This window comes from Vipera ursinii, assembly GCF_947247035.1.
Source record: "Vipera ursinii genome assembly, chromosome: 2".
Classification (NCBI taxonomy): domain Eukaryota; kingdom Metazoa; phylum Chordata; class Lepidosauria; order Squamata; family Viperidae; genus Vipera; species Vipera ursinii.
The window spans coordinates 142,332,851-142,345,365 of NC_139513.1; the positions used below are offsets into that span (position 1 = coordinate 142,332,851).

The window sequence follows — 12,515 nt, forward strand, 5'->3', positions numbered from 1 at the left end:
TACTAACTTTCTTTGGCTCTGCATAACCTCAGACATTTGTGGGCTTAGCTAAAGAGAAGCCATGTTTACAGGGGGAATAGGATTATATGAGTTTTGGTTTGGCTTATGTGTCAGTGTTTAGCAGCCCTCTAACCTATGTCCAGTTCAGCATTTGAAATTATGTGACTAAAAGCTGGTCATTTAACAGTTGGTTGGTATCGTTACCGTTTAATCTAGATGAGCAATAGAGATAACCAAAGTTAAGCTAAGAGTCATCAGGAACAGCAGAATATACCTGTTTATGAAGTATTAAAAAGTGAAATGATCTCTTGCCAGAGAAATTTCACCCCGGGGTGGAGTGGGGGGGGGGGGCAGAAAGCTCTAAAGTCATGCTTTTCCTTTTGTATTATATAGTCAGAAGTATCTTGAAGGCCACATAAGGCTTCATGTAGCATTTGAAGGCCACCTTAAATTCAGGGCCTGAATTTAAGATAAGATAACCTTTATGTTCACTTTTTTCTGTGAACACACTGCACCTGTTAAAAAATGCAATTCTAATGCCCATTCTCAAAAGAATACACACAGACACACACTACAAACACACACATAAATACACACAGAGACATGTGTGTTTATATATTAATCACAATAGTGGAAACACATAGTGGAAAAAAAGAGTCTTGAAAGTTAACAAGGTTGATGCTATATAATAGAAAGCTATTACGGAATCTAGCTGTTCTGCTTCCGATACTGTGAAGCCTCCTCCCAGAAGGTAACAAAGAAAACTGGTCATAGAGAAGATGTGTAGCATTCATGACAATATGCGGACTCTGGTCAAGCAACGCTTATATGCCATGTTCTGAATAGAAGGATGTGAACATCCAGTAATCTTTTCTGCCGTCCTCACCACTCTCTGCACAGCCTCCCTATCCAAAACATTTCCAAACCATACAGTAATACAAAATGACAGGATGCTTTTAATCGTCCCTCTATAGAAAATGGTAATGACTGGGGAAGGAAGATGTGCTCTTCTCAATTTGGAGTCCATTGTTGATGCTTGAAGTTTCTGCAAGGCTTAAGCATGCCATTTCACCTTTTAAAAATACAATGTAATCCCACAAATGAGCCAGTGTCAAGTAATCAATAAAATATCAGATTAAGAGTAGAGACCCAGATTCTTGACCTCAGTCACGGAAGCTGTTTCTCAGCCCAGTCTACCTCACAGGATTGTTGTTTTATGGAAAACAGGATACACACACCACTTATAGCTTCTAATTGAAAGATGATTTAGAAATATAATGTCCTCCAAAATGCAAAAGAACTAAGCAAACCCTTGAGCATGCTGGTTTTTTGTCCTGTGTGATGGAGGTGGAAGCACTTGAGTTGTATGAAGACTTCTCTGTACCAAGAGCTCTTTTTTTTTGACATGCTATCTTAAACCTCAGCTCTGTTTCTTCAAAATCTTTCCACCAAAGAAGCTCCTCTGTTGGTTCTCTTCTGCCCCTTTAAAGAAGACATTGAAAACTATGGAAATTCCCTATGCAGAGCTATTACCAGAAGGACAGTTTTGGGGTGGGGGGAGGGGGTTGCCTTTGAGATTAATGGAAAAACGTAGAGGCCTATTAGTAATGGAATCAAAGCAATGGACTAGACCAAGATTTTTCAACCTTGCCAATTTTAAGATGTATAGACTTCAACTCCCAGAATTCCTCAGCCAGCAGGTTGATTACGGAATTCTGGGAGTTGAAGTCTGTACATGAAAAACACTGCACTAGACGAAGTTTATGTGAGAGCTAAGAGGTGTGAACCCTAATTACCTCATTCCACTCAAAACCAAATCTTTTGTTATTTTTTTTTAAAAAAATAAAGGTATTTATAGTGGGGGGAAATCTCCATTTTTCATAGAAAATTTGTAAACCAATTTTTCTTCCTTTTCATAAATATATAAGGAGGTGCAAAGAACACAGATAACCTAGCACAGCCTTCTTTAAGGTGGAGTACAATTTGTTTAATAGCGTGTCTGCCTTGATTGTTTTGAAGCATCCTATAATTAGACTTAAAGTGAGCCAGGATCCTGATGTTAATGTCTTGGCCTTGCACAGAGTAATTTTGTATTTTAGGTATTTGGCCCACAGAAGAGAAAAATCAATCTTTCCTTCCTCCCTTCCCTCCAACAAGCTAATCTGTTGCAAATGTGGAAGTAGCTAAAATGCAATTAATGTACTGTAATCCTTAGTTGTCCTGTGTGATAATGGCCTGATTCATATATCATGATGAGCTCTAGGGTGGCTTAGCATTTATAAAAAAATCAGTATGTTTTTAACTCCAGGCTTGTGGCTTGCCTTAATATGTTTTGTGAAACCAGCTAATTGATTCTTATTTAACAAGCCATGGCTAAGCAATTATGGCTATTCATGATATTGAACTCAATAATTGATAAAGCACAACTACACACCTATATGCAATTATCTGGAGTGGATTTTTTTTGGGGGGGAAATCAGACAGATTATTAAATTAATAATAAAACATGTTTTTTTAACTGATGCTATTGGTGTTGAGTCTACTTAGTGATGAAGTACACTAAAGCAGGGGTGTCAAACTTGCAACGTCATGTGACATGTCGCGATGCATCATGACTTTTTTTCCCATTGCCGGCAATGGGGTGGGTGCAGTTTTGGTGTGACGCATCCGGCCTGTGGGCCGGCAGTTTGACACCCCTGCACTAAAGGGTTAGATAGGAACATAAAGGAAATTGTAGATAAAATTTCTTGTTCCCCTACAGATGTTCGTACAATAAATAATTTTCAACACTAGCATGCCCTGCTGTCTTAGCTTATTTATATTTGGAAATGCTAATTCATCAATATTGCCTTTGTTGATATTGTCACACTATATTTTGGCCAAGATAATACAGTAAAGAGTAAAGATAATACTACAGTAAAGAGTAAAGATAATACTGTAAAGAGTAAGGATATGCAGTAAGGATTTTCAGTAGTTAAAGACTTTGCAGGCTATTAGAAGCTGGGAGTAAATTCGGAATCTATCTCACAATCACTCTGAATATAATCTTTTATTGTTTTGTTTTTATTTTCTCTCGTATTGATGATGATGATGATTATTTTTCCATGCCTCTGGGAAAGGCATCTTACTTACAACACTGACTGTTAGGCATGCTACAGCATTTGGGGCTGATGGGAGTTGGAATTCAACATTTTGGTAAGACTCTAGTGTTCCTACAGTACTTTTACTGTAGACAGAAACAATGCCTTGAGTTTGGGAAACCATTTTAGCAAAGCTTATGTACAGTCGCATATTACCTTCTGTATGGCAGCGTTCTCCAGTGACAAAAAGGAGCAAGGCCTCTTTAAGGAAAAGGTTGAAGATACAGGATCAAAAAAAGGAAAGGAGGTGAGGTTGTCGTGCAGGAATACAAGCTAATTTGAGGGCTAATCCACATGGAGCTCCGTTTCCATCTGTCCTGTTTGCCATCGTTTGCTCCCTAGAGACTAAAATGGAAGATCTGTAACTTGAGCTGGCCACGAACAAGGAGTGTATATTGGAGATGGTGACCCTTTGAGAGCTGTATGCAACGAAATTTCATTTTGAGGTATGCCGATTGGTGTACATTCAAAGTGACAGTAAAGTTGTTGTTGTTGTTGTTAATAGGGACGCTACGCAGTCAATTACCAAATACAAATCATCTCAGACATGAGGTCATGCAGATGTTGGAAATTAACTATCTATTGTACAAGCTTCAGTAATGGAGTGAGAAATTTTATTCTTTGGCAGGTGGGCAACTATGGAACTTTTTTGACCTGTGTACTTCAACTCCCAGAGTTGTGCGATGACTTATCCAAGCCAGCTTGGGAATTCTGAAGCTGAAATCCATAAATCGTAAAGTTGCCTTAGTTGCCCACCTCTAGTGTATGTACTCTAAACACACAACTCACCTTTGTCACTGAAGTGGCTACCTTGCTTTATTCCCATCTTGATTTAATTTTCCTCTTTGGGGGGTGGTTTCCTTTCAGCAATCTTGATTCCTTATTTTCAGCTAACATTATAAGAGAAATAATATGTATGTTGAATTTTAGTTAATGGTCAGTATGTTTTCTGACTTTATTTCTTCTAACCACAGACCCAAGGATGCAGTGAGAGCACTTAGGAAAAGGCTTTCCAAAAACTGTAATCATGTGGAGATTCATCTTACCTTGTCCGTAAGTACAACATGTTTGATCCTTAGGAAATATTTGTACAGCACAGGACAGAATTTATGGGAGTTTTTCAGATAAGTGTTTTGCTGGAATATTAGCACAATTTTCTGAGGCATGAAAAAATCAGTTTCATGGGACAGAAGTTGCCATTTTTTAATCAAACTTACAAAATAACTTTTATATCCCCTTTATTTTGATAGGCAGAAGACTGCTCCCCCCATTGAGAGTAGCAAAAGTACTTTGTATACCTCACTTGCTTCTCAACAAATGGTAAAGGAAAGACAACTAAAGTAGAACACACTCTTACAAATTTTAGGTTCCGGCACTGTAGCCTGGAAATTAATTTAGAACCTCCAGTTCTATTTACTTATTAGTTTTATCATCTGCTAGTTCTTCAAGAGCTCAAGATAATTTCTATTCCCTTTATTTTAACCCTTATAATAGCAGGCCTCAGAATGACTGAGAATGACTCATTCAAAGTTAATCAGGGATCTTATGTCCTGAAGGTGGACTAGGGTCTAGGTCTCCACAGTGCCCATGCAACACTTAACCACTATATTAATACCCTCTTCCTCCCCACTTCTCTTGAATGAATCTGGAGGTACTAAGACACAACAAAACACCCAATTTAAAATGAAAAAATAAACAGAAATTCAAACATTGTTCAGAGTTCTAGTTTGTTTTTTTAACATTCTAGCTTTATCCAACCCACTCTTAAAGTAGGAAGCTTAGCATCTTAATCAGCATATGGCCTCATTTTTTCTTTATAAACTAAGCATTCAAGTATTCAGTTAGCTTGGAAGAAAAAGAATGACATCCTGTTAAAGGAATTGTTGCTTAACCACAAAATGTTTTCTCTGAGAGTTTTCCATTTTACAGCGTGCGGTAATATCTTTATATGCTAGTATCAAGTCCTATTGACAATATTTTTGAACCAAGTCCATTGAAGCATGTAGTTTTAACTACACGAAGGTGTTGGTTGCTCAGAATCAGATCACATAGAGAGGAGATATTTATTTTGTAATTTAAAAATGTCTTACAATATTTTATCTATAAAGTCAATGTGAAAAAATAATTTCTGTTCATGTATTTCTGTCTTTGCTGGGCTTTAATTGAGGAAGGCACTATTTGAATAACTGGATTATAACTTTATTACAACATAAAGGATGCTGGGAGTTGTAGCTTTAATAATAACTGTTGGGCAACAGTTCACCTTTGCTGTATTAGCAGGCATCTACTGTCTTTCATTTCAACGTTACAATGCTGGATGGAAACTTTATATTTACAAAACTGCAATCTGCATGAAACTTAAAAATCTTGGTACTTTAGCAGTAATAATATTTGTATAATACCTTTGAACAGGCTATGGCTTGTTCCACAAATCACAATTACATTTCATCTGTGATTTAGTGTGATACATGAACCAAGTCAGAAGCTGATGAAATGAGTCTTGTGCATTTAGCCACCAGTCCAGTTTCCAGGATGTTGTAGCAAATAACATGCAATTTTAAAAACTGGAGTTAAATGGCATGAGAGCCAGTTTAGTGCAGTGGTTAAGGTACTTGGTTAGAAACTGGAAGACTATGAGTTCTGATTCTGCCTTAGGTACAGCTGGGTGACCTTGGGCCAGTCTTTGTCAACCCTCAGAAACAAGCAAGGGCAAATCACTTCCAAAAAATACTTGCCAAATAATAACAAGTGGGTGTGAGTTAGAAATACTTGGAGGGGAAAAAATGAGTTTCCTGTATAGTAGCCCAGTCTGATATTTTTATGGGTGTTGTCTAACATTCCTATGTAGGCTGTAATCTAGGCCAGTATGGCCAAACAGTGATAGCAGTTGGGAATTTGGAGCAATGTAGATTGGTCCATTGTTGGAACCTGTGTACAGTCATTGTAATGATAAGACGGATTCAATTCCTATGGTTTTTTTAAAAAAAGTCAGGCACATTGCTAGTGGTACAAATGATTGATAGTTCTTGTACACAGGATTACCTACCTCATTGGTTGTAATGTAAGATGCAGCTTTTGGAATTTGAGGAATTTGCTTTTCAAAATAACGATTACCACGCTGTATGACTGAAGTCCTACTGATTTAAATTTCTCCAAAGGTTTGATACCACCTAATGTTTGAATCCTTCCTTTCAGAAATTATAGAACTGCAGTGAAGGATGTTTCCCTCAAATGAATACGATAGCTTTCATTCCTAATTTGTACCTGTCATCCTAATTAGTTTGCAAACAGTTTCAAATTACGTGAAGTATTGTAGAATGAATGAAAGATATGCAATTATATTCCAGCCTCTACTGTAATTAATCATTATTCATAATTTGACAAATGTGAAAGATAACAGGGGTCCCTTGAGATTTCATATCCTGTAAGAAAATAGAGAGAAATTTTTATCCAGTGATCTTTCCATTGGGGATGGTGGATACCTTGAAATACTAAATGGAATGAATCACATCACCATTTCAGAATTCTTTCAGTGAAATCAGATGTGTAGGTGTGTGTTTCTGTCTTGCAGGAATGATTTTATAAAAAAGCTATAACATAAGCTTTTCTAAACTGGGATATAGCCAGTTTGGTGTAATGGTTAAGGCATAGGGCTAGAGACCACCTTAGTTATGAAGCCAGCTGCAAACACAATTACTTCTGAAATCTTGCCAGAAAAAATGCAAGGACTTATCCAAGCAGTCACCAGGATTCATCTGTCTATCTATGGAGTGGAGCCTTGTTCTTGAAGAATTCTTATAGAGAAGTATCATGAAAAATACAATGTTGTTGTATTCACAATAAAGGACAACGTAAGCAGAAATCTGTATATTGTGTTAAATTTCAGGGTTTGCATGATTATTCAGGATTTGATCAGCAGTGGATACAGGTGCAAACAAAACATAATCAGGGTTTGCATGATTATTCAGGATTTGATCAGCAGTGGATACAGGTGCAAACAAAATGTCTGCTAGCTCTGTGTCTCCGGAGAAAATAGTACAGTATTGTGCAATGTGTGTGTTACCATCTTCTCTGCTTAATCAAAGGAGCTTATTAGGTCTGATTATCAGATGTGCAGGAGCAGTTTCTTATTGCGTATTCTGCTTTTATTCTGGTAACTTGTTGAGCAGGACAATTATCGGCAGAGTTGAGCTAATTTAGGTTGATAAATGGCCAACATTTTCCAGACATCAATTTGATGTCTTAGTATGTTATGCTAGATTGGGTATGTCGACAAACTTCTGTGCCCCCACCCTCTTCTTAGTAACTCTGAGTCACTACTATAAGTATTTTGAAGTTCTTCTGAGTTGCAAACATATGGACTAAAAAAACAAAACCAGCTTTGGCTTCCTCTTGGCATACAGATTAGATATCAAACTATCTGCCTTTTATTTATTTTCCCTGCCTGCTCAGCACACTGTAATGTGTGGCTTGAAACCACCTTGGGATAATTTATCTAGGGATTTATTCTGCCGATGTTAATTTATCTGCATGGAGTTTAAATAAAAAAAATTCCATATGCTTTTATAGTTACATGAGTTGGTGGAAGTTGGGAACATGTCTGACCTGCAAGTAATTTCTGTTTATCTACAAGCAAAAGTAGAGGAAACTGCTTAGAACGACAAGATTTTTTCTTCTGCTCAGTTCAGCTTATTCTTTCTGTACCTCTGTTAAAGAGTTAAAATAGGAAATTTGGAGCTGGACGTATTGTTATGTACTTGCTTCATTAGGGCATGAGGGTGTTTTGATATTTGAGTGATGAAAAATTAGAGACTAAAACCAGAGAACGATAATAAACAGGTATATCATTGAGACAAAATGGTGGCCCTCCAAATTCCCTGTCCCATCTGTATAGATTCTTTTTTCATCAATTAAAAGAAGTCATATTTTCAAATCAGTATTGCAGGCGTTTTTTTTTGTCATAGATCTTAGAAGAATAGAGGCTGCATGCAGCCTAGGGGAACAGCCACAAATCCTCGCTGTTTACAATATTTCCAAAATGAAGTAAGAAGGAATATTTTTACATAGGCAGCCAAGTTTGCTGCTTGGTTACATAATCTTTATTACCGGTATTAATAAACTTTGGGTGTGTCAGACCTGCTTTCGTGGGAGATTACCTAATAGTTTAAATGTAAATAAACAAGCTGCTGGATTTACTGGAGCCTTCTCTAGGCCTTTGCCAGTCTTTTTATATGATTTTTACCGTAGTAGAATTCTTAAGTGTTAATTGAAGGATCCTGCTACTTTGGAAGATCTATGGGAGCTAAACATTTTCCCAGGCAAATCTCATTTCAGGGATCTGGGTATCACAGTACTACAGCTTTCTCAAATGAAGTTGCAGAATCTCCATAATAAATGGCTGGACTAGACAGAATGAAAAGATGCCGGTTTGAAACAATAATGGGATTACAAATTAGATGATGTTTAGAATCAAGACGTTTATTCACCTTGAAGGATAGAAACTTGAGATAGGGCTTTAGGGATAAAGGAGAGGGGGCAAAATAGTCTTTCAGTTGCAGTGATGGCCTCTTTGTAATGAGCTGCATCATTAAATGCTACCTGGAACCAAAGAATGCCTTTAAGTTTGTTAATGTAGGGACAACCCTATTGGGCAGTCACACTTCTGAAAAAGACATTAATTTCTTCTTGTCTCCCACAATGGGTTAGGCTAGATTTGTGGATTTGGGACAGGGGTCAAGGGTTTTGATTTACAGGCAGATCTTATAAGAATATAATATTCCCAATTTGTAATCTGAAGCACTAAAATTGAGAGCTTTACTGTATTTTGACCTATATAAATTGTATACACGGTAGGTACCTCTGTTTCATCATTCTTTAGATTTCCATCCTGCCTTTCATCCCATTAGAATGACACTTAATATCGAGACTTGCATGCCACTCCAACCCTAAAATAGATTGTATGATTTGGCTTGCCAAGTTTCATGAATCTCAGCCATTGTGGCCTGTAAATTATTGTTTATGGTTTTGGTAATTATAATGAACTTGGTCAATTATGACTTACTCAGCAAATCATATTTAAATAAACAGTGGGCCTAATCCAAGGAATGATTCTGACCAAATTGTATTTAGGATGGGCTACAACTTTATTAGGGATGCGGTGGCTCAGTGGGTTAGGATGCTGAGCTTGTCGATCAGAAGGTTGGCAGTTTGGTGGATTGAATCCCAAGTGTCGCATAACAGAGTGAGCGCGTGTTACTCGTCCCAGCTTCTGCCAACCTAGCAGTTCAAAAGCACGTAAAAATGCAAGTAGAAAAATAGGGACCGCTATGGTGGGAAGGTAACAGCGTTCCGTGGCGCCTTTGGAGTCTAGTCATGCTGGCCACATGACCACGGAGACGTCCTCAGACAAACGCTGGCTCTTTGGCTTTGAGACGGAGATGAGCACTGGCCCCTAGAGTCGGAAACGACTAGCACACATGTGCGGGGGAACCTTTACCTTTATCTTTTACAACTTTATTACAGTGTAGCCTTTGGCTTGCATAGCCAGATATGGAGTAGTGCAAGATGCAAAGCTTCTTGAAGTACAGGAAGAAGATCAACTGTAGATGGGCAGAGTGTCCACCACCAACATCACTGAGGCCTTTCCAGCATTCCAGAATCTCCTTAGGAGACAGAAGAACAAAGTTTTGAACATGTAACTTCTGTGATGGTTGCGCTAGGTAAATAGTCTGAGTGGTTAGTGTGAGTAGTTACTTTCTTTAACACACAAGTGAGCACTGTGTGGCCGTCCAGGTATTGTTCAACTGCAATTCAGCATTACCATTCCAACAACATCTGGAGGATCAGCTTGGTAATATTTTTTTTGTCCCTTCTATACAACTCTACTGCTATTGATACTATCAGGGGTCACCAAGTAACTAAGAAGCTCGCACTGATTTATTAAGTGTTAAATTTTCTCTGGATATTTAACATTAAAGGATTTGTATTTAATGCATTCCATTCAGCTACCTGAAATTCTCTGTAATGTAGGTTGATCTACTTTCTCTCAATGCAGATAGTTAAACAAACAATATGAGATCTGTTTTCATTAGTGAAATGATATAATCTGTATTTATGTGGCTCCATTTTGTTTGGAAATATTTGCAGTGCTTGCCTGGAACCCATCCCTGTGCCAGTTGAACTGTTCTTTCATGAAAATATTTCCTCCACACCCTTCCCAATCTATGCCCTTACCCTGCAGAGAGGTTTTGAGAACAAATGATAGGCTGGAACAGAAAGGAAAACTTGTGCCCACTTTTCATGTCACTGACTAAACAATTCCATTAGCAAAACAGAACAAAACTAATTCATGATCACTGTTGCATTTCCTGTGAAATAAATAGAAACATTGCACATTAGGTTTGGTCCGTGGAACTAATATGCCCTAGGAAGCTGTAGAATTACCACCTTCAGTGGAAACTATCTGGTTTGACAGTCTTATCAAAGTTGTACAGAACTAATGACTCTTACTTCGTTTCAAGAAGTTATTTGATAACTCAGGAGACCTGCTTCTAGCTTTTTTCCAGGTCTTAGCACTGCAGCTGTAATTGCTTTCCCCTTCCCATTTTGACCTGCAGGCGAAATGTTCTTCATCAAATGCAAGCAGTACTTCTCAAGGTTTCGGCAAGTAGGTTGCACCTTTAGAGACTTGCTTCCTTCTCCATTGCTGGAAAATGGCCTTTCCTATTAGTATGCAATTCTTGCCTGCCTTGGGCAAAAAAAACCCCCATACTAGTGGTTCTTTCTTTCTTTCCTTAATTGTGCAAGATGCTGTTAAGAAGTTCTTAAGATACTTTAAATAAGGGAAAGTTTATTTGTAAAAACAAAACATTGTGAACAAGTATCATAAGAATCTTTTTTTGTCTATCTCTGGCAAAAATCAAATCTCATACAGTATATCCTAGCTGTACATACCAATAATAGTTTGTTCCTTCATTATTTTCATCTATTTATTATGTTAAGGATATATAAATGCATCAACTTCATTTTCATATTTCTGTGTTATCTTTCCGCTTTTTTAGAACCTTGTCACAACTGAATTTTCTTGCTGCAGGCAAGTTCTTAATAGTAGGAATACAGAACTAGGAATGACAGCTCAAGTCAATCACCATTCTCTGATTTATTCTTATATGCCTATTTTTTACATGCGTGTTCTTCCAGCTGCCACTGCTGATTAGTGTAGTTTCCTAAATCAGGTACTAAAAGTCATGTCAGGTTGCACTGTTGGAGACATAAATAGTTGTTCAAAACTACAATGGATCTACGATATGCTCGGCAACAGCAAAGACAGTATACTGTTTCCCAGGTTAAGCCTTATATGTGCCTGTTTTGTTGTATATCATTTGTGGATCTTCTGCTTCTATTGTAGCTGTAAAATAACGCTGCCTCAGGATGGCTCTGCTATTGGACAAAGTGAAGTAGCCAACTAAGGCAGAAGAAGGGGCATGGAGTCATAACTGGTGAGAGACTTTGGAAGAAAAGTTTAGTGTGCCATCACAACTTGCTTTGTATTCCTAAATTAGCCTCTCTCTTGATGCAAAGGAGGACATTGTTCATTGTCAGTACAGTACTAAAATAAGATGCAGCTTCTTGCTTTATGATGAATATTTACCTTAGAAGATATTCTAGTAGGCAGGAAGTTCTACCCTTCAACAAATCCATAGTTTGCCATCATTTTTTTAAATTAAAATATTTTAAAAACTATCCAATTTTTTTTTAAAAAAAAGGGTCAACTTGCATGAGGAACTTGGCTGTCTTCTCGTATTCCATTTAGCCTCTTGAAGCTTCTTTTTGGTAGCTCTTATTTACCTGACTGTGGATGCTAAGATTTCTCTGTAGCATTCTTGTTGCTGCTTTACAGTTTGTTCCTTGGAGATTCACCAAAGCCTAATATAATCATCATCCAGGAGACTGGTGACCTTTTGTTGCCTACAAGAGTCTCTCTGCAGATATGTAATTTAGCATGCAATCAAATGCATCAGAGTTACAGTTCAATATTCAGATTAATATTTAATCCATAACACACAAATGAGCAATTGGAAAATAGTTTTAAGATAAGATAAAATACTTATTCACTTTATTAAGAACAACAATCAAAATACAATTTCAAATCTGGTAAACCCAAATCTCTTCTTTCTTTAGCATCTTGCAATAATTTGTATCTAATTTTGGGGGGTTTTTTCCCCTTGCCATATGAACTTAGAAATATCCATTTGCCATTATTTATTAATACTTATATTTATAATAATTTAAAAGAATCCATAAAGTCTGAAATAAAAATAACATCTTTTGTAAGACAATCATCTTAATTATACAGATTCTAGCCAAAAAAGATAA

General features: G+C 37.2%; 1 protein-coding gene and 1 long non-coding RNA gene across 2 annotated transcripts in view; one reads left to right on the forward strand and one right to left on the reverse strand.

Moving 5' to 3' along the window:
- The window catches only part of LOC310635062, a 792,702-nt gene that overhangs the window by 498,274 nt on the left and 281,913 nt on the right, over window positions 1-12,515 (reverse strand). The window lies entirely within an intron of this gene.
- Window positions 1-12,515, forward strand: part of TOM1L1 (target of myb1 like 1 membrane trafficking protein) — a 46,026-nt gene that overhangs the window by 7,357 nt on the left and 26,154 nt on the right. Inside the window, exon 3 of the mRNA XM_083353625.1 lies at window positions 4,115-4,193. Coding sequence (XP_083209751.1) covers window positions 4,115-4,193 — 79 coding nt within the window. The remainder of the gene's footprint in view (window positions 1-4,114; window positions 4,194-12,515) is intronic.